The 23,661-nt window shown below is 42.4% G+C and overlaps 1 protein-coding gene across 9 annotated transcripts in view; it reads right to left on the bottom strand.

The window, feature by feature from the left end:
• AFF3 (ALF transcription elongation factor 3) overlaps nt 1-23,661 on the bottom strand; it is a 498,510-nt gene that overhangs the window by 152,014 nt on the left and 322,835 nt on the right. For all 9 annotated transcript variants that reach the window (XM_077482709.1, XM_077482710.1, XM_077482708.1 and 6 more), the window contains 2 exons: nt 21,965-22,001; nt 7,032-7,083 (listed from right to left, as the gene is read on the bottom strand). In XM_077482709.1, coding sequence (XP_077338835.1) covers nt 7,032-7,083; nt 21,965-22,001 — 89 coding nt within the window. The remainder of the gene's footprint in view (nt 1-7,031; nt 7,084-21,964; nt 22,002-23,661) is intronic.

Here is a 23,661-nt window from a genome sequence, read left to right as displayed (position 1 = left end):
CAGCTCCCTCTGTGTTGCAGCATATAAAATCTTTTACCTCATAAGAGTTCCCAGTACTCGTAGACGTAAATTTAAATTTCTTCTCAACTGGACGTTTAGTTTTCAAACACGCAAAGCAGCGTTTGCACGGAAAGAAACCTTTTCCCGTGAAAAAAGTCAGACCTCTAGATGGAGGATCAGGGACATTCTTAATAATCTTATCCCTCAGAGTCAATGCCCTTTTATACACAAATTTGGGATGTTCAGGTAGTAGTTCCTGTAAGTGTACATCTGAGCGCAAAATGTGCCAATGTCTTCTAATAATTTTTTCAAGTTTCCTATATTGGACATTATAATTCAATATGAGCGGTACCCTATTATCTTCTAGACCCGGAGTTTGTTTGTCTTTAATCAGATTTGCACGATCCATATTTTGCACCTCTATAATTGTGGTCCTAATTTCTTCATCTCTGTATCCTTTGTCCATAAACCTCTGGCCTATCTTCTCAGCTTGTATGAGGTAATCTTTAGTCTGCGTACAATTTCTACGTAGCCGCATGAGCTGTCCTTTTGGTATATTACAAAGCCAGTTGTTGTGATGGCAGCTCCCTCTTGGTAAATAGCTATTCTTATCAACATTTTTGAAATGAGTCTTTGTGTACAGTCTATTGTTGTCTTGTATAATTTCTAAATCTAGGAAGGATACTGATCCCGTACTCACTTCCCATGATAGTTTAATATTCCTATTATTAATATTCAGTGTTTCCAGGAACCTTACTAAACTAGTAGTGTCCCCTTTCCAAAATATAAGAATATCATCGATATACCTCTTACACACGGCCAGTTCTTTAGGTCTATTAGTATGTACCATTTCTTCCTCCCATTGGGACATGAATAGACATGCCACACTGGGTGCGAATTTAGCTCCCATCGCTACTCCGGTTATTTGATGGAAATATTCTCGATCGTACCAAAAATAGCTATTTTTTAAACAAAAATCGAGACATTTGACAAGGTATTTGCGCTGGAAGCACGGTAACGTACTATATTTTCTCAAGCCCCATTTTACAGCTTCGCAGGCTTGGTAGTTTGTAATTGTTGGGGTAATGAGTCTAAGAAGGGCTTAAATTTATATTTATAAAGCTGTATATGTGAGGTCAGTTGGATTCCTAGGTATGCCAGGGAGTGAGGAGACCAATAGCTTGGTTAGATGGTTTTGCTTATTGGTTGGGATGTTGATGCCTAAGATTTGGGATTTAGTGGCGTTTAACTTGTAGTGTGAGACGGCGCTAAATTGGAGGGAGCAGGTGCCATTGCTTAAAAAGTTGTATGCCCTTTTCCAACGAATATATTGGGAACCATTTACCATTCCAAGTGACGAGTAGTTGCACAGGAAATCCCCAGCGATATATTACATTGTTGTTGCGCAGGACTTTTGTAAGCGGAGTAAACTTCTTTCTATTTACTGCCATTTGTTGAGATATATCTGCGTACAGTGAGATACTGGCGAACTCATCTGGCACTACGGGGTTTTTCTTAGCCGCCGCCATTACTCGTTCCTTTGCATGGTAGTAGTGGACATGCGCCAGAGTATCTCTGGGTGCTGTGTTAGGCAGAAATGTTGGTTTAGGGATGTGGTGAGCTCTAGCGACACATAGTTTGATATCGATCAGAGAGGGTACGAGGGCTTTCATGAGGCGCTGGACAAAGTTGGTTAACTCAGCAGGTGGGATCGATTCGGGTATCCCTCTAAACTTAATATTTTTTCACCTGGAGTGATCCTCTAAGTCCGCAATTTTGTTTTGAGGCACTGTATTTCAGAGTGCTGGTCAGTGTGTGAGTCAACAAGGTCATTATGCGTGGCATAGAGATCTGTCATTTTGGATTCCAAATGGTGTATCTGGGTGGTGTGCGTTTACACAGTGTCATTCAATGGGTTAAACATGTCTGAGAAGTCACTGAATAAAGTTCTCCTAAGGGACAGGAGCATATTTTTTATAGTGTTCTCTGAGATGTTTTGATCCGATCCTGGGAATGCATCTATCAAAGTTTCTGTGTGCTGTCTCTGTGTGGAGACTTGATTCAGGGTATGCTGCTGCCCAGGGGAAAGTTCATCTGTTTCCCTACGCTGCCTGGTTTTAGCTGGGCTGCGTGTGGTAGAGGGGGGCAAGATCTCTGTCATCTCTGCCTGCGGTTTTGTAATGTGACTCACCCCTGCATGCTGACTGTAAGGAGAGTGGAGGGCATTGCTGGAGCTGGAGCCAGCGCCATCTTGGCTGTCTCATGGACCGGCCGCCAGGTAGAAATCTGTGAGTCACTGAGGCTGTTTAACCTGTTTCCTCCTCTTAGACATTGTTGTGGCAGGTGTTCGGCAGTCCCGCTATGCGATCAGGAGTTTGGAGCCCTCTCCCATGGTGCGCTGTGTTGCTGTATTGAGCGTGAGGCAGTGGGAGCTCACAGTTATGCAGCCATTTCCATCGCCGGCCGGACACGTCCCCCCAGTTTTTTTTTGCAGTTGTGTCTCATTAGGGAGACTTCCCTTCATAACCTGTCCTGAAGAGTCAGAGGATATTACTCCTTTGTGAGGGACATCCCGAGATTGGGGAATTTTCCTAAAAAAACGGTGTCCTTTTCTCCGTATTTAAATATTTGGTTTAAAAAATACTTTATTTAGTGCCTACCATAGAAAAAGTAGAACAATAAATGTACCGGAGGAAAATATACATTTTTACTACATCATGCAACTGTTTAACCTCTCTGGCTGTACGATTATGTCATATGTGGCGTTTTACGTATCTCACAAAAGTGAGTACACCCCTCTTATTTTAGTAAATATTTTATTATATCTTTTCATGTGACAACACTGAAGACGTGACACTTTGCTACAATGTAAAGTAGTGAGTGTACAGCTTGTATAACAGGGTAAATTTGCTGTCCCCTCAAAATAACTCAATACACATCCATTAATGTCTAAACCGCTGGCAACAAAAATTAGTACACTACTAAGTGAAAATGTCCACATTGGGCCCAAAGTGTCAATATTTTGTGTGGCCACCATTATTTTCCAGCACTGCCTTAACCCTCTTGGGCATGGAGTTCACCAGAGCTTCACAGATTGTCATTGGGGTCCTCTTCCACTCCTCCATGATGACATCGTGGAGCTGGTGGATGTTAGAGACCGTGCGCTCCTCCACCTTCCGTTAGAGGATGCCCAACATGTGCTCAATAGGGTTTAGGTCTGGAGACATGCTTGGCCATCACCTTTACTCTCAGCTACTTTAGAAAGGCAGTGGTCGTCTTGTAGGTGTGTTTGGAGTTGTTATCATGTTGGAATGCTGCCCTGCAGCCCAGTCTCTGAAGATGATCATGGTCTGCTTCAATATGTCACAGTACATGTTGGAATTCATGGATCTCTCATTAAAATAAACTGTAGCTCTCCAGTGCCTGCAGCAATCATGCAGCCCCAGACCATGACACTCCCACCACCATGCTTGACTGTACGCAAGACACACTTGTCTTTGCACTCCTCACCTGGTTGCTACCACAAACACTTGACACCATCTGAACCAAATAAGTTTACTTGGTCTCATCAGACCACAGGACATGGTTCCAATAACCCATGTCCTTAGTCTGTTTGTCTTCAGCAAACTGTTTGTGGGCTTTCTTGTGCATCATCTTTAGAAGAGGCTTCCTTCTGGGATGGTAGCCATGTAGACCAATTTGATGAAGTGTACGGCGTATGGTCTGAGCGCTGACAGCCTGACCCTCCACCCCTTCAACCTCTGCAGCAATGCTGGCAGCACTCATATGTCTATTTCCCAAAGACAACCTCTGGATATGAAGCTGAGCACGTGCACACAACTTCTTTGGTTGACTATGGCGAGACCTGTTCTGAGTGGAATCTGTCCTGTTAAATATTTGTATGGTCTTGGTCACGGTGCTGCAGCTCAGGTTTAGGGTCCTGACAATCTTCTTATAGCCTAGGCCATCTTTATGTAGAGCAACAATTCTTTTTTCTTTGCCATGAAGTGCCATGTTGAACTTCCAGTGTCCAGTATGAGAGAGTAAGAGAGCGATAACACCAAATTTAGCACACCTGCACCCGATTCACACCTGAGACCTTGTAACACTAATGAGTGACATGACACAGGGAGGGAAATAGCTAATTGTGCCCAATTTGGACATTTTCACTTGCGGTGTACTCACTTTTGTTGCTAGTGGTTTAGACATTAATGGCTGTGCGTTGAGTTATTTTGAGGGGACAGCAAATTTACACTGTTATACAAGCTGTGCACTGACTACTTTACATTTTAGTAAAGTGTAATTTCTTCAGTGTTGTCACATGAAAAGCTATAATAAAATATTTACAAAAATGTTTGAGGTGTACTCACTGTGAGACACTGTATATTGTTGGCCTGCAATTCTTAGTAATAACACACTTAAATCTGTACAAACAAGAGTCTAGTAGACATCCCGGGTATGATAAAGTTTGAAACACGTAATCATAAATTATAATATACGAAATAACTATAAATAATTATAAATAATAATAATATAATAATAATAAAATAAATTTCCCCACGATTCACTATTGCTCAATTCTGCATGTGTTCTAATTTACTATCGCTGTTTTCCAGCTGGTCTAAAACCACTTTTGACATAAAGGGACACTTTTTGGTTGCCATGGACAATCTCCAGGTTCCAGGCAGAAAGAACAGTATATATAATATAAAAGTGCATGCAGAGCACTGGACAAAGCACTAGGGACAAAAGGGATATGAAATGATTTGATACAGTAATGTAATCTGTAAGAGTACAGTGTACTTTATATGTTATGTTTTTTATACTTTTTGAATTGAATGCTTTGCAACACTCGCAGGAAACGGACCCCGGCACACAGAGCATTGGGTGGATGATCCGGCGGATGACACAGCGAGGGGGCATCACAGGATCCTGGTGACAAGGTAAGTATGCTGTACCAGGATTCTGCAATGAATCCCAAGTATGGCTTGGGGTTACCGCTAATGGTACTGAAGTTTAACCCCAAGCCACACTCAGAAATACCACCAGGAAGGTTAAAAGAGGCTCCTTTTAATTAATTTGACTGTAGAGCACCCCCTAAGGAGCCACAGATAAACTGGGATCCCTACCCTGCACAGCCAGGCACGCTGATTTTCTCAGGCATGCCAGAGACAGAGAACAGTCTGTGACTTTGTTTTGTGGTTTATTAATGGGTTAATAACTTGGATGGGGATGGGAGGTTATGGGAAACCCACTTGACTTCAGCAACAAAACTTTGGCAATGACGTCAGGGACATCTTCCTATACACAGTCTATACACAGTCTCATTGACACTCCTGCACTTCACTTTATTGCAGACTCCAGCTGGGTCTCTGTTAATGGATCTGAAAGGCACAGTCAGATTTAGCAATGGTCCTTTGCAGGCAGGAACCTGAAGCTCCTTGTTGTGTAGCAGAACACAGTGATAAGCTTGTACTTTTCATCTTCTGGCTATTGGTCCCAGCACCACCTCTTCAGGCACTGCCAACCCACCTGCCTGAAGCTGCCCCTTTCATTAGCCCTCCTGGCCTCTTTCCTCCACAGTCCTCCAGACTGACTCACAACAGCTAACCCAGCTGACTCTGCAAGAGATCTCCCAGGATAGGGATGACAACACACCCCTGTGTTTAGGGAGAACTGGTTACATGTGACAGTCTGTAAATCCCTAGTAGTGCTGCTCCACTCACACGTTCCTCTATCTTGCTCCCATGCCTCCAGGAAGGGCTTCCTCCCATGTATTGTGGCAGGATCCTTCCAACACCCAAGCCCCGGTACAAGGCAGGACACCCCCCAGAGTAGGGGGTACCCCAGAGGGCCACTGACAGCCTCCTCAGCACTTTATCTCCATCTTCCATACAAGTGCCCCTGATAGCATGGCTCATGCCTATTTATGAGGTAAATTTTGCCTCCTGTAAGTTCTTTACTGGGGATTGGCTGAGGCCCTCATAAATATTCTAGACAGTTCCTCCTAACCACCACCCAACAGTTCTAGAAGTTTCTACAACATTCTACACCGCGGGGAGACACCAGCTGTCATGATGAGTCATCCAGCCCTGACTCACTGAACCCTGACCCAGATTCACAACTCAGGCCTAGCCCTGAGCTGACTAAATTTACCTATACTAACAAACCCACACTAACAAACCTACACTAACAACTAGCACACACTAGAGGGGGCTACATGACATTTAATATGATCAACTATTTTATAAAATACACGTTGGTTACACAAAGTTATAAGCTAAGACTTACTGTACAAATGCAAAAATAAGATAAGTCCCAACAACCTTATTTATTAGACAGATCAATTGAAAGTGCTCAAGTACATCTTATCACCAGACCCTGAAAAAGCTGTGGAGGACTGTGAAATGCAGTACTAAATATGGGTGTTGAGATTAATCTTATTTTTGTTTTTGTGATCTCTACAATAAGGCTAGGTTCACATCTTCTTGTTTCCTGCACGTTGTGTTTGCTCAGGCATTGCAGCTAATTCATCTGAATGGGCTGCTATACCTGTGGGGCATGCAGGGAAGGTCCCTGAACCTTTTTCCAAAACTCACCTGCAGGGCACCTGCTGCAGCATTGTGTAGTTTCACACACCCAAAAACGTCTTACATTTTTGGATGCGTGACGGTGCCATACACATTCCTGCACCTGCAATAGTGTGAACCTAGCCTAAGTCTTATCTTATGATTTTATGTAACAGATATGTATTTTATATAATGGGTGATCACTTTTAATGATGAATAAAATAAAATATTTTTTTTTTAAACAGATCCATGATGTAGTGGCATCCGATTACTATTTTCCTCTTGGATACATTAAAAGTTCTACTTGTTGTGTGGTTGAGTACATGTAGTATTTTTTTATATATTTGTGATTGTACCTTTGAGGAAATAAACTAGGCTATTCTGTGGCTTCCACTCTCTATGTGTCTGTAGTCTTATTCATTGTGATAAATTGAAAAAAACGAACAAAACAAAGGCACTTACGATGTTTGAGCTGAACAATCAGCTGGGCTTCTGATCTTCAAATCACCATGTTCTTGAAAAAATAAAATAAAGGAAGGGTTAATATTTCTTAAACAAAACCAAAATATGAACGGATAATTTATTACATTGAATTTTTTTTTACAGTTTTCTGGGAGTAAAATATATTGCAGCATGGATAGGATAGTGGAAAACTGACCTGCCACCAAAAAAAGAGCATTTGTAAATGCAGCAGTTTACTAATTAATTTAGAGGAAACATGAAACGAGTATGTCCCCTCCTTCTGAAAATGCTAGATTTCTTGTAATTATGTTTACCCTCTGGCTTCAATACAATACTGAGTCAGTTTCAAGATTACAGCCAGACAACTAGCATTTTCAGAAAGAGCACAGCAAGGACAGCCCCCATATTGATTTAATGACTGGGTTACTGAAAAATGTGAAGCCAACAATGTGATTTTTTTATTTTTTATTTTGGATAGAGCAGGGAATTTTTAAAACCCATAAGTGTTCTTAAGCTATACAATTTTCTGCATATTTTTTCCTTTAGATTTACCAAAACCATATAATATGAGCTCAGACCTTAAGAGTTTCAATTTGTATGCAATCAGGCAGGCCCTTGCACTACATGGTTTTGGTAAATCTAAAGGTAATCAGACAACAAAAGTTGTATAGTATGTCTGGGGACTTTACCATTGGGTGGATTCCTACTTTCTTGTAGATCTCTGCAATATGAATGAAATCTACAGTGCCTTAAAAAAGTATTCACACCCCTTCGGATTTTATGTGCTAGACCATAACTCAAAGTGACAAGTGGAAGGAAAATGATAAATGGTTTTCAATTTCTTTTACAAATAAATATGTGAAAAGTGTGGCGTGTATTTGTATTCAGCCCCCCCCCCCCCCCCCCGAGTCAAATCTTTGTAGAACCAACTTTGGCTGCAATTACAGCGGTAAGTCTTTTTGGGGATCTCTCTACCAGCTTTTCACATCTAGAGAGTGACATTTTTGCCCATTCTTCTTTGCAAAATAGCTCAAGTTCTGTCAGATTGGCTGGCGAGTGTCTGTGAACAGCAATTTTCAAGTCTTACCACAGATTCTCAATTGGATTTAGGTCTGGACTTTGACTGGGCCATTCTAACACATGAATATGCTTTGATCTAAACCATTCCATTGTAGTTCGGGCTGTATATAAGGTCGTTGTCCTGCTAGAAGGTGAACCACCATCCCAGTCTCAAGTCTTTTGCAGACTCTAACAGGTTTGCTTCTAAGATTGCACTGTATTTGGCTCCATCCATCTTCCCATCAACTCTGACCAGCTTCCCTGCTGAAAAAAAGCATCCCCACAACATGATGCTGCCACCACCATGTTTCACGGTGGGGATGGTGTGCTCAGGGTGATGTGCAGTGTTAGGGCCCTTTCACACATGCGTGCCGTTCAGATCCGCCTGTCTGTTTTCTCAGGTGGACTTGAATGGTCACTCCATACATCTCTATACGGACATGTCCACTGACATCCGATCTGCCTCGATCGTATCCGCTCCGCAAAATGCAGATAGATGGAAACCCTATTTTCCATCTGTCTGGCAGATCGGATGAAAACGGACAGGTGGTCTGCTTTCATCTGTTCCCCCCCCCCCCCCCCCATAGAGGAGAGCGGAGATCTGACAGGTCCGTTTCTGCACAGTGTGCAGAGACATACTTGTTATCCGCTGGCTCAGCGGGGATCAACGGATTGATCCCTACCGAGCAGGTGGATGTCTTTTAGGGCAAAAAGTAAAATTTTGGTCTATTCTAACCAGATTACCTTCTTCCTCTTGTTTGCTTTGTCCCCCACATGGCTTCTTGCAAACTGCAAACCAGAATTATTAAGGCTTTCGTTCAATAATTGGTTTATTCTTGCCACTCTTCCATAAAGGCCAGATTTATGGAGTGCATGACTAATAGTTGTCATGATTACAGATTTCCCCACCTGAGCTGTGGATCTCTGCAACTCCTCCTCATACTCTAGTAAAATGGAGGTAGAAGTACCATCTCAATAGTATTTAGGCACTTTTATACTATAATTATAGTTAGCTCTAGCAGCAATTTATACTGTTTAAAAAAGACTTGTTTATGTTGTCCTCTACTCGGCCTTCTCACCTGCATTTCATTAAAAGAAAATGTGGGTCAAGAAGAAAAATACTTACCGTATATACTCGAGTATAAGCCGAGATTTTCAGCCTCTTTTTTGAGGCTGAAAGTGCCCCCCTCGGCTTATACTCGAGTCATCGCCGTCTGCCTGCTCGATCAGCGTGTCGAGCAGACAGACGGCGGACATTCTACTATTCAAAAGCCGCGCCTCTGTCTGTGATAGGCGGAAAACACTCAATTTCCCAGCAGTCAGTGTTCCGCCTATCACGGACATCCGCTCATCCTCGTACTACGGACGAGGATGAGAGGATGTCCGTGATAGGCGGAACACAGACCGCTGGGAAATTGAGTGTTCCGTCTATCACAGACGGAGGCGCGGCTTTTGAACAGAGGAATGGCCGAAGAGGCGCCGATGAATAGCGGCGATCCTGGAAGGACGGAGGCTCGGCTCGGCACGGGACGGAGGAGGCACGGGACGGAGGAGGCACGGGACGACGGAGGCACGGGACGACGGAGGCACGGGATGGAGGCTCGGGACACAGGTAGGCTGGACACACAAGGCTGCACGGACACACACACAGGGATGGATGGACACACACACAGGGATGGATGGACACACACACAGGGATAGATGGATGGACACACACACAGGGATGGACGGACACACAGGGATGGACGGACACACAGGGATGGACGGACACACACACAGGGATGGACGGACACACAGGGATGGATGGACACACAAGGATGGACGGACACACAGGGATGGACAGGCATGTCTCACCCTCGGCTTATACACGAGTCAATAAGTTTTCCAGTTTTTTTGGGGTAAATTGGGGGCCTCGGCTTATATTCGGGTCGGCCTATACTCGAGTATATACGGTAACTGTTATTCGCAAAATGTGTTTAGTCTCCTGTACTGTATGTGATAGTTTTATATAATACTTGTGTCTATGGGGCAGGCAATTAAAAAAGCTGAGAGAAAGGTGAGTGCCTAGGTATATTAGCATGTAAACATTGTTTATCACTGAAAGCAGAGGCACTTTTAGCACTTTTATACCAATACTACCAAGAAGTGTATAATTGTATAACTGGAAACACAATGGCCTTCTGAAGGTAGCAATGTCCAATTGTAGGTTGGAATATTGATAAAACTCTGGACCATTGTCAATCAGGTTCTGAACTGTGTATGTTAGATTAGTTGCACCATGAATTTAGAACACTTGTCATCAGTGCAGTGAGTGAAGTCCTACATCTTGGACTTCACGTGTCAGATAATGCAGGCCAATAATGGAAGTATAGGATGGAGATCTTTTCTTATTCCACCAGGTCAGTGTCCTAATGTTCCCAGGTCTGAATGGGGAAAAGGGTTTACATGCACAATGTCAATAAGGGTAATAAATGTAGCACAATTCAGATCCAAGCTGTTGTTGATCTAGAAGTCGCCTGGAACAAAACGAAATGCAATTCTTTACATGGATTGATGGCAGTTGGATTGATGGCAGTTGAATTTTATTCAACTTGCTAGAATGTGACTGTCTTATGACAAAAGCAAATTTTACTTTATGGTGTAAGGATTTAAGGATGTAGCAAGGAATATCTTGTCTCACCTACATCAAGTGTTGGTTAATAAAGGGGAGGGTGGAGGTGTTTAGCAATCTCTGAATTCTATTGTAACCAACTTGTAGAGTTTTGAGTGCAAAGTTAAAGAGGAAGTAAACCCTGATGAGTTTACTTCCTCTTTCATTCCCTGTAAAGGTAAAGCATAATGGACTACTATGCAACGCATAGTAGTCCATTATGTGTCACTTACCTGACACAGGAGCCAGCGAAGTCACCGCTGTCCCCTGTAGTTCCAAGCGTTCATCTTCTTGGTGGGTCTCCATGGGTCTCGCTGCTCTGGCGCTGTGATTCGCCGGAGCAGCGATGACGTCACTCCCGCGCATGCACATGGGAGCCGAGACTCACAGCATTGCCGTCATCGACGATGCCCCGCTCAGTGCGCATGCGCCGTAGATAGCGGTGCCCGTCTTCGGTCAAATATCTCCTAAACCGTATAGGTTTGGGAGATATTTCTTGGACCTACAGGTAAGCCTTAATCTAGGCATACATGTAGGTCAAAGTGGTTTGTAAGGGTTTACAACCACTTTAAGGTCACACTCCCCTTTTTAGGTGGAAACTTCAACAAGTTATTAGGCCAACTCTCTACATCAATCTGTCCGACTATCTCCTACTCCTATAGCTGAACTTTTATCTCTTCCATCAGCTCAGTCCTGCCCAGTTATAACCTTTTGTACCACTTGCCCCACCCTATTAGCTTGTTAGCTCTTATGAGCAGGGCCCTCCTAACCCTCTTGTATTTTATTGTATTGTAACTGTGCTGTCTCCCTATGTATTGTAAAGTGCTGCGAAAACTGCTGACACTAAATATATCCTGTATAATTAAAAATAAAAAGTATTTCCACGAAATGTAATGATTTCAACCTTAGCCCTTGTACACACGGTCGGAGAATCCGTCGGAATGTGTCCTATCGGACCGCGTCGTCGGATAATCCGACTGTGTGTGGTATGCATCGGACTGATTCCGTCCGAATATCCGTTGGACCCAATTTTCCAACATGTTGGAAATATTTCCCGACCAACTGGTTCGATTGGACATACTCCGATCATGTGTAGCGAATTTTGATCGGACCAAGTGCCACGCATGCTCAGATCAAATTCCTACATCAAAGCTATTGGCTACTAGCCTGAATGTAGTCCCATCGTAACGAAATTACGTCATCACGTTCTGAAAGATCGGATTTTTCGACAACTTAGTCCGACCGTGTGTATGCAACAGTTTCGGACACAATCCGTCAGACTAAATCAGGCGGACAAAATCTGACGGATTTGGTTGGCAGAATCTCCAACCGTGTGTACAGGGACAGTTATCAATATGGTGAGACCCCTTACAGCTCTTACAAACAACAGCAGAACCTTGATCTTGTTGCTCACATGATCCAATTACCTTAAATCTGTACAAACATGAATAATATTTAACTAAGCTTTGTATGAAGACTTTCTATGTCAAATACGCAAGTTGCCTAAATATGAACAAAACTATTTAAAATTACACATAGAAACAGAGAAAATGCTGTTGTGTTTGATTGTAAATTGTCTTCAAATGCTAAATTCATCTTTGTTTACATGGGTTTCAGAAGGTAAATTTGAATCTGAAGGGCAGTGTTTACAGCAAGCTTTTACAAAACATTTGCAAAGTTATCACTATCTGAAACTGAAGAGTATCAACTCCCAGTAAGGCCTCTTTCACACCGACGTCCCGTTCAGGCCCGCCTGTCAGTTTTTCAGGCGGACCTGAACGGGTGCTCCATAGAGGTCTATGGAGCGTCGGATGTCAGCGGTGACATGTCCGCTGACATCCGACCCGCTCCGATCCGAAAAAGTGTAACGGAGGAAAAAGCTATTTTTCCATCCGTCTGCGGATCGGATCGGATGACGACGGGCACTGCGGTCCGTCGTCATCCGATCTCCCATAGGGGAGAGCGGCGCTGTGACAGGTCCGTCCCTGTGCAGTGTGCAGAGACGGAGCTGTCATCTCCCTGCTCAGCGGGGATCGGCGGAGTGATCCCCGCTGAGCAAACGGACATCCACGGGGCGGATCAGAACTGATCCGCCCCGTGTGAAAGGACCCTAAATCTCTGTAAATAAAGATATATCAATATGCTGTATGTTCATAGATGACAACACTTTTCACATTTAATTGGTTAGCACCTTAGCAAGGCTCAGGGTTACTGAGCTTCTTACTCAGTGCCTGAGAAAAGGTTAGGGTGGGAGAGCTGGAGGGTGGCAGTGCAAAAATGTGACACCTGCCCCTAGCACGCACCTGTGTGTATCCTAACAAATATAACTGAATTGGTATACATTGCTATTTCAAACCAGTGTCCATGCTTGTGTAAAACAAAACCCAATGTACTTTGTAAATATGCCTTTATACACATCTTTTTTCCTAAGGGGAAAAGTTTAAGCGAAGCCACAAAGATTAATTAGCACTGCGATCTAAAGTTACTTTATAAACTTGGTAATTTTATATCATTTTAAATCAATATCTGAAATCCATGTCTTTTTATGAAACAATATGAATCAGCATGTATACCACATTGCATTTTAATGATCAAATACATGAAATTACTGCCCATGTTATAAATCCAGTTTTACAACAGGCTGCATTCTAAATTAGTCATTATATCAACACAGTGTAAGAGGCCTTTATATTTACAGCTAAATTCCCATTTTTACGTTACACATAAACAAACTTTAAATTGGCCTTAAAAAGTGAATGTGTTATGGATGGGGCTCTTATATTTCTCTTCACTTTTTAATATCCACAGAAAGTAAACTGCCTCTTCATCCCAGGGAATAATAGCTCATTCTGCTGATTCTTTATTGTTGTTTACCAAAGAAATGTCCTACAAAAATTACACCAGAAACTAGTTCCTCCCAGGCATTGTGGTTTACAGAGATATAGTACATCTATACATATGCCATTTAAAATGGCCTAGTTTTGGTTTGGTTACTACTATGTAAGTCATGTTTTTCACATTTTACATTTTTAACTCAAATAATATAGCAGGCTATCATTACAAAGAAAGACTATCAAAGTTAATGACCACATCATGACACCCTTTCCCCCACCCTTGTCTAGCCATTCTGTCAATAAAAATAAAAATAGACTTTTCGTAGACTGGCTCAGGTGGGAACCCAAAGGTGTGCCAAAATAGGAAGTGGCTTTCTGTGGGGGTGGGGGGGGGGGGGGGGGGCACAGAGAAAAGGAGCAGTCAAGAGTGCTGGCAGCAATGTTACTTTTGTTAACTAAAACATTTTCGTTGACTAAATTAGTACTATTTTAGTAGACTAAAATACAACTAAAACTAAAACAATTGAGATGACTAAAATACAATTAAAACTTAAATGGCATTTTAGTCAAAGGACTAAAATACGACTAAAATGGCATTTTAGTCAAAAGGGTATGACTACAACTAAATTAAAATTTGATGTCAAATTTTACACTGGTCTGTAGTGCAGGTTCAAACCATAATACCATAAATAATAACATATTCGATTTTTCACTCCAGCAGTATATAATGCGTTCGGAAATTGTAGAGAAATGCTTAAATAATGCACTACAATTTAACCACACCAATTCGATTTTAGACAACTAAAATGAGTTTAAGTTGACTAAAATGATTTTAGTCAACTAAAATGTACTGGAGATTTAGTCAACTAAAATGGGACTAAAACTAAAATACCATTTTAGTCAAAAGATTAAGACTAAAACTAAATCGAAATTTGCTGCCAAAATTAACACTGGCTGGCAGGGGACCCCAGAAGAGAAGGTTTGGATCGCTCTGTGCAAAAACCACTGCACAGAGAAGGTACCATATTAATCGATGTATAACACGCACTTTTCCTCCCTGAAAATCATGGGGAAATCATGTATGCGTGTTATACGCCGATCCCTGCTGCCTCGGAGTGGAAAGAGGGGATGAGCGCCTCTGGACTTTGTCGCAGTAAGTGGGCTTAGCACTATATGACCATATAGTGTGACCAAACCCCCAAATTTTTTAATATGTTCAGGTGTTTTTAACTAGCCTTGCAGGATAAATGTCATTTTTGTATTTGTTTTTACATGCACATTTTGGATTAAATGTTATTTTATAATATAATGCTTATGGATGTATGTTCTTGTTATACATATATTTGCATGTATGCATGTTCCTCCCTTTCATCCATAGAGTTTCTGACAGTCCCGGTATGTTATGGCTACAGGAATGCATATTGATCCGATGACGTTTGCTTCATGCATGCAAGTGTTTTGCTCTTACCATCGGACAATGTTTTTAAGTGCCTGTTGTAGGTATGTGCTCGTGTCGGCATCATGGCACGCACTCTGATTTTTTCCGAGTGTCTCTGTGTTGAGCGGTGCTTGTGCGAGTGCTATATGTGATGGTAGGCATTTTTAGGTGCATGCAGCTTGCATGTTTTGTGCTACTATAGACTGATACTCATTCTAGCTTGGCGCAGTGATGTCCGCACTGACTGCCTTATGCTTTGGCGGATTGTGAGTTAATCTTCTGCTCACGGGCGTATTTAAGTGATGAGCTGTGCTGCGTGACCACGCCCTCTGAGAAAGACGTGATTACGAAACGCGTTAGAGCGTGTCCACACAGCTCTCCTGTTTGCCAGCCTCAGCTTCTGTCATCATGGGTCTCATCGTGTCCAAACACCTAGTAAGCGGTGAGAATTGACATGTGCTGTGTGGTATTGACTTAAAAGTCTCCAATGCTGTTTTATCTGATTACTATTGTAAGCATATTTTTATGGGTTGCGGGTATGTTCCCAATTTGGTGAGCAATCGTGACATATACAAGAACAGGATTTCCATTCACATCATAAAGGAGAGACCAGGTTCACCCACATTATTATTGCTGTCCTTTGAAGGATTCCATTCCAGAATAGTGGTGTATTCAATAGTACCTGGAGATAATAAGGCTTGTTCTTCCCATATTTTTCATAGTAATATGTGCTATGTGCTGTTACAGATTATACTGCAATGTTAGTTTCACGTTACTGCCATCTAGCAGTCAGAGTTAGTTATTATTTTGCCACAGCTTGACAGGAAGTGGTATTTTTTTCACAGTAAAAGGTAGTAACCTTTAACCTGGAACTGTATTTCCTTCATGTCTGCTCCCTGATCCAAGCAGCAAAGTTATTCGGAAAAAAGAATATGTACAGATCTGATGTCTCACGTTTCTTGACTTCGGAATTATTGTTAAGCTGTCTGACTAGTTTTATACAACAATTTAATAACGTGAAGCAGAACAGTAAAAAGACACCCACGTGGCGGTCTGGAATAAACTGAGACACCATTACTGCAGCATGAATCTAAGATCAGGAACAAAGTACCAGGCTGATGACACGCTACCGCCGACTCAGCAAGGCAGGGAGAACATTCCCAGTGCCCAGCAAGACGATGCACAATCGCATGTGTCCAGATCTTCACGGGCTAGCAAGATGTCCTCAGCAAGTTCCACAGCAGTCAAAGCTCGTGCCAAGGCAGAAGCTGCCCACATCCAGCTACAGTATGCAAAAAAAAGAAGCAGAATTAGAATCAAAATTGCTCATCCTGAAGCGACAGACGACTGCTGCAGCTGCTGAAGCATAGGCCCCTGCCTACATGGGACCAAGTTGGTCAGGAAGTGAAAAATCATATAAAGACTCAGAAGTTCCAGAAAAACCTCTATTCTCTGCAGATCGTACAAGTGAGTACATCCAGAACCTTACTGATGCGCATACAAAGGAACAGTCTCTTAAACCTGAAGCAAAGGAATTCAGGCCGAGATCAACATGCCCCCTGAGCAGGCCGAATCAACCACATGAGATCAGCTGTTGCCAACAAATCAAGAATGAAGCACCAGAAACCCCTAAGAACAAAAAAAAAGGGGTTCCCATCACCTCAACCTATAGATTACATGTGCGAACAACAATGTCCAGTGGATGTCACCAAATATCTAATCTGCAAAGAAATGGTTAGCTCAGGCTTTCTCCAATTTGATGACCGTCTTGAAAACTATTGGGCATGGAAATCCTCCTTTCTGAATGCCACTGAAGGTCACTAGCAGAAATGCTTAATTTAATGATAAAATGGCTTGGTACTGAGTCAGCAGAGCATGCTAAGAGGATGAGAAGCGCAAACCTGTTCAACCCTGCAGCAGAACTCAACATGACCTGGAAATGACATGAAGTAACGTATGGATCTCCAGAGGTAATAGAAGGCGCACTGTTGAAAAAACTTGAAGTCTTTCCCAAGGTGGGCTACAGAGACAACGTGCGGCTACAAGAACTAAGTGATCTTCTACTAGAGATAGACTATACCAAATAGGATGGCTACTTGCCAGGACTTTCATATCTAGATACAGCCAGAGGCACTAATCCCATAGTAGAGAAACTACCCTCAAATCTGCAAGACAAGTGGATGTCTGTGGGAGGTAAATTCAAAGAAGATTATGGTGTCAATTTCCCCCCTTTCTCTGTGTTTTCTAGGTTTGTCCGACATCAAGTGAAAATCCGAAGTGATCCCAGTTTCGCCTTCACTACCAGCGGCAATCACACAGACCTGAGAAACCTCACAGACCTCACGGTAGGACTTCTGTGTCCACACACAAAATAGCTGTACCTTCAGAAGTGACAGAATATTAAAACACCCACAAGGTACACACCATAGAAAACCCTGATAGACATTTCCCAATACACAAAAAAACACATCCACTAAAGAAATGCAAAAGCTTTAGAAGCAAACCCATTGCAGAGCGGATGTCCTTCCTTAATCAGTTTCAAGTGTTGTGGATCTACTTATCACGTTGCCAAAGACTGAAAAATACCAGTATAATGTACAGAATGTGGCAGTGAGAGACATATTGCAGCTTTGCACCCAGGCCCTGCTCTTGTCCCACTAGAGACTGTAGAACCCAGGAAAGATCAGGGCAGGGAGCAACAAGAGACCCCACTCCCCTCAGTATTGTCTAATTGCACTAAATTATGTGGACAAGGCAAGAGTGCACGTTCATGCTCTAAAATATGTTTAGTGATTGTGTATCCCACTGGCAAGAGAGAAAGGGCGGTGAAAATGTATGCAAAGCTAGATGAACAGAGCAACAGATCCCTTGCAAAGTCAGCATTCTTTGATACATTTAATCTTAAGGCAAGTGCAGTTCCATACACTCTAAGGACATGTGCAGGGACAATTGAAACCACAGGGAGGAGAGCTTTTGACTTTACCATTGAATCCTTCAATAAGAAAGTGCAGTTCCCACTTCCTACCCTAATAGAGTGTGGCATGATACCTCACGACAAAACTGAGATTCCCTCTCCAGAAGTTGCCCATCACCACCCTCACCTCAGTTACTCACCTTATCCCATATGTTGAGCCAGATCTTTCTATCCTTCTACTTCTTGGGAGAGACATCCTTCAGGTACACAATCAATGGACCTTATAATGCCCCCTATGCACAGAGACTGGACCTGGGATGGGTCATTGTAGGAGAAGTTTGCCTGGGGACAGTGCACCAGCCTGACAATATTACCACTTTGAAAACGTCTATGTTAAAAAATGTACACGCATCCCTTCTCAGTCCCTGTCACAACAGCTTTTTTGTCAAGGAAAGCTTTGGCAGGTCAACACACCACTATGAAAGAAGTCAATTCCAACATTGAGACAGATAATCTAGGGATTAGAGTGTTCCAGAAAACTAAAGATGATGATAAACAGGCCCTCTCTATAGAGGATCAGACCTTCTTGCAGATTATGGATAGAGAGGCTTACCAAGATGACAATCACAGTTGGGTAGCCCCTCTCCCCTTTCACACACCCAGACGTGTTTTGCCTAGTAACAGGGAGCAAGCCATGAAGCGTTTGCATTCACTCAGCAAAACTCTGCGGAGAAAACCAGAAGTGAAAAGAGATTTCACTGAATTCATTAAAGGGATGCAGACAACGATCACGCTGAAGTTGCGGGACCACTTGAAACAGACAGGGAACACTGGTATCCACCAATGTTCAGTGTTTAGCAACCACACTGTGAGCAGATAGACACTGCTAATGTTTATCCACTCATAGAGCCCAAAGCTAACCCTGAAATCAGATTGGAAATTATGGGTTTCAGTACCAAAGCTTCTGAAGCCACACTTCACTCACATTGCTTTGATAGATTTTCTTGCTGGAAGATATTAGTTAAGACCCTAACCAGACTTATCCATGTCGCTAAAACCTTCCGGAGAGAAACCAATAGCGAGTAGGTCAGAAGGTAGGGAAGTTTCCATGAACAGGTCAATCTAGTAGAACTTGCTCAGGCAAAGTCTGTTATAATTTCTTCTGTTCAAAACAAACATTTACAGAAGTAATCTGACTGCATCAAACAACAAAAGACATTCCCAAAACAAAGCCGTCTTAGGAAGCTTAGCCCCTTTCTAGACAAGAATGGGTTGTTGAGGGTAGGTGGGCGTTTGTCTTTTGCTGAACTTTCAGAGGAAGAGAAACAGCCTGTCATCATACCTTATGATCACCACATTGGGACACTGCTTGTTAGGTACTATCATGAACAAGTAGTTCACCAAGGGCGACACATCACAGAAGTTGCAATTAGATCTGCAGATTTCTGGATTCTTGGTGGCAAACTCTTGGTATCACCTGTTATACACAAATGTGTCCTCTGTGGCAAGCTACGAGGAAGATTACAAGGTCAAAAGATGGCAGAGCTACCAGAGCACAGAGTAATTGCTCAACCACCTTTCACCAATGTGGGCTTAGATGTATTTGGTCCGTGGTCTATATTAACCCGTTGCACTAGAGGAGGCAGTGCGGATAGTAAACGATGAGCAGTCCTTTTCACTTGTTTGTCCACCCGAGCTGTACACATAGAGCTACTTGAAGCCATGTCAACATCATGCCTTGAGGAGATTCTTCTCAATTCGTGGCCCAGCAAAACTGCTCCGTTCCGACAGGGGAACAAACTTTGTGGGAGCCTGCAAAGAACTGACAGCGAATCACAATTGCAAGACTTTCTCCAAGACTTTCTCCATCCAGTACATGGGTCTTTAATTCTCCGCACTCCTCACATATGGGTGGCGTCTGGGAGAGACTTATAGGTATTGCCAGGTGAATCTTGGATGCTATGCTGCTACAAAACAAACCTGCTCACTTGACCAATGAGACTTTAAGCACCTTTATGCCCTTGTACACACGGTCGGAAATTCAGACGGAAAATGTCCGATCGGACCGTGTTGTCGGATAATCCGACTGTGTGTGGGCTCCATCTGACTTTTTCCGTCAGAATGTCCGACCAACAAACTTTGAGAGCTGGATATAAAATTTTCCGACAACATGATCCAGTAGGACTTTGTCCGACCGTTTGTGGAGAATTCTGATCGGACAAAGTGCCACGCATGCTCAGATCAAATTACGAGACCAAAGCTATTGGCTACTAGCCTGAACATAGTCCCGTCATAACGTACAAACATCATCCTGTTCCGAATGATCGGATTTTCAGACAACTTTGTCCGACCGTGTGTATGCAACACCAGTTTCTGACAAAATCCGTCTGAAAAAATCAGTCGGATTTTGTTGTCGGAACATCCGACCGTGTGTACAAGGGCTATGGCAGAGGTTACGGCTATTATGAATGCCAGGCCTATAGTTCCTGTGTCCTCAGACCTGGATACACCTATGGTTCTTATTCCAGCAATGTTGTTGACTCAAAAGGTGAACTCTTTGTTTGCTCCATCTGGAACCATAAGTACAACACAAGTTCATGCAAAACAATGGAAGCAAGTACAATGCTTGGCAGACACCTTTTGGAAAAGATGGAAGAGAGAATATCTGTCAAATCTGCAACGCTGTAGGTAATGGACTGAGGATCGCCCAAATGTAAAAGTGGGCCATGTTGTTCTGTTGAAGGACAGCCAGGAGGGCAGGAATGAGTGGCCCGTAGGACTTATTGTCAATGCTCTACCAAGCAGGGATGGCAAGGTTAGAAAGGTGGAGGTCAAGACTGTAAAAAAATGAGACCACCAGAATTTATCTCAGACCTGTAACTAACATTATAAATTTGATTTCGGACTAGCTAGGATTCCATTTTCCTGTTTATGTTTTTTCTGCATAGCAGTAGTTATTTAGGCAGTGACATAATAAATTATGCCAGACAGGGAGTGTTCTGCCCATATTTTTCATAGTAATATGTGCTATGTGCTGTTTTTATTATATTATACTAATATACTATAGATTATACTGCAATGTTAGTTTCATGTTGCTGCCATCTAGCGGTCAGCGTTAGTTATTATTTTTCCACAGCTTGACAGGAAGTGGTATTTTCTTCACAGTGAAAGGTAGTAACCTTTAACCTGGAACTGTATTTCCTTCATTTCATGTCTGCTCCCTGATCCAAGCAGACTGCATGCAGAAGAGCTCTTATCTATTCCTGGACTAATGGTGGAATTTTCTGTGAGTACTTTTACTGATAGAGTGAGGCTGCTGTATAATGTTTTAATGTACTAAAAACATGTTTTTTTTATGCTTAGGTTGTAGTTTTACAAAGTTATTCGGAAAAAAGAATATGTACAGATCTGATGTCTCACATTTCTTGACTTCTGAATTATTGTTAAGCTGTCTGACTAGTGTTATACAACAGTTCAATAACGCGAAGCAGAACAAGGCTCTTTATTAGTCCATTTGTGGTAAGTGCATTACCAAAGGGGACCACACTGAGCAGGGGGTTTATTTTTTGCGGTGATGGTGTATAGACTTTGAACCTAAGCTACGTTTCTGAGGGGTCATGGAGCACTACATCTACCCTAAGGACTTTTGTTGGGACTCTTTTCTTATGGGTATATGAGAGGGTTTACGTCCACTTTAATGTACAGAACCCTGCTGTTCTGTAACTTGAGTGGATTTAGGGAAACAAAGCCTTGAGGACTGAAGTGGATAAGAACTATGCCAGCCTTTTTTTTTTAGTTTTAGGTGCTTTATTGTAGAATTTATTGCCAATTGTTTTTGTTTGTGACCAGAGGCATATACCTTTATTTTGTCACAAACTAACATACCAGTTTCGATTTTTCAGATTTGCAGTCCCAGTTATACTGTAATGAAACACATAAAACTAAATCGAATGAACGCATATCAGCAAGCTCAGAACATCTGCCAACTGCCTACGTACAACATATGCAATGAAATATATATAAGAAAAAGATTCTTACTTGGACTGCTAAATCCCATGTCACTGTGATCATTATCCTGTAATGAGCAAAAAAAAAAAAAAAAAAAAACACATTCTTATTACATGAACATATATAATTTTCTCATTTATTTTCATAGAATGCAATACTGATTTTCACTATTTTGCATCCTATATTTATTCTGAATTCATAAATGTATGTAATACTATATCAAACAATTTTTTACTATAGCATTATCAGTAATAAACTAACAAACTTCACACCCTTGATGTGTAATATCAACAACATAGCAAAAGTTGTCTCTTCCAAATCCATCAACTCTTCTCAATAGAGGACATCTGGAATTAAATGATTAAATTTTAGGTGATTAATAATACCCTGGGTATGTTTATTTTTATCTTATTTTTAAGATAAAAATAAATATTTAGATTTTAAAGTGTTTAACCAGAGGTGTAGCTTGAAGCTTGTGGGCCCGATGCAAAAGTTGACCTGCCCCCCCCCCCCCCCCCCCCGCATCACCCATAACACTAATACGGTGATCACTGGTGACAAGAGGTGGTCAAGGGGTTAAACCTTTATGGGGGGTTGGGGGGGTACCCTAAAGCTACCTGGGCCTACCACTAACTGCCCTAACATTGATTAGTGTCACAAATGGCACCAGTATAGTGATCAGTGAAAAATCTGACAACTGCACTGGGTGACACTGTGAAAAGGAGTGAAGGGGTTAACTGGGGGGCAATCGGGGGGGGGGGGGGGTGGGGGGAACAAGTGTACCTACGTGTACTGGTGTTAGTGTAGTGTTGGTGCAACTTACTGTGAGATGTCTCCTCTCCTCTCTCTGGAATGAAAAGAGTTCCAGGAGGGGAGATGACATCACTTCTCCTGCTTGTGTTTACACTTACAGGCTGGGGAAGGATTTCATTCGCCAGAACCGATCAGCAGACCCAGGCCAGGATTGATCACTTATGGAATGAATCCGATGGTCCAGAGTATGGTGGGGGTGCGTGGGCGTGCCCTCTGGTGGCGAGAGAATGCGGGCGTGCTCCCTGGCAGTGAGAGCTCGCCCTGTACAGGTATGGGATTTTATGCAGTGGTGCCATTGTTCTGCAGTAAATGTATGTGACACGGTCGGCAAGCCGTTAATAAATTCCTATTAAGGTTTGGATCACACCTTTATATTTTAGACTGCATTCCCACTTATCTGTTTTTAGGTACATGCATTTTCTGTAAAAATAGACACATGAAAATTCACATTGACATGTGATTCAACACACATTGAAAAGCATTTTGCATTGCATATCAACATTTGCATGTGCATTGACATACAGTGACATGAAACATAAACTGGGGCTATCGTGCTATCATGTAAATTTCATTTTTGGCTGGGCTGTAGACAACTCAGACTGATTGTACAGTTTATCTAGTCTTTTCCTAATCTCAATTAGGTTGTGCATTTCTCACTGTCACAGGTAGATATCACTGATACCACAGGACAGTATGAGATAGTACAACTAGGTTGAGTTATGAATACTTATTTTTCTTCTAGCCAGCCCAGTAGGAGGTTCTTGGCTACTGGTCTATTCTGGGAGAGGATATATATTTGGGTGGGGCCATGTGCTCGCTCTCTTGTTTCAGGCCCTCCTGGACTGGGGGTGTGCTGCTGAAGTGAGCTCTTCAAGTAGGCCCAGAAGCCTGTCTGGGGCCTACTAATCCTGAGG

Source organism: Lithobates pipiens, unplaced genomic scaffold (genome assembly GCF_037356315.1).
Source record: "Lithobates pipiens isolate NorthernLeopardFrog02 unplaced genomic scaffold, aLitPip1_a1.2 Scaffold_16, whole genome shotgun sequence".
Classification (NCBI taxonomy): domain Eukaryota; kingdom Metazoa; phylum Chordata; class Amphibia; order Anura; family Ranidae; genus Lithobates; species Lithobates pipiens.
This window is presented reverse-complemented; position numbering and strand designations above follow the sequence as displayed.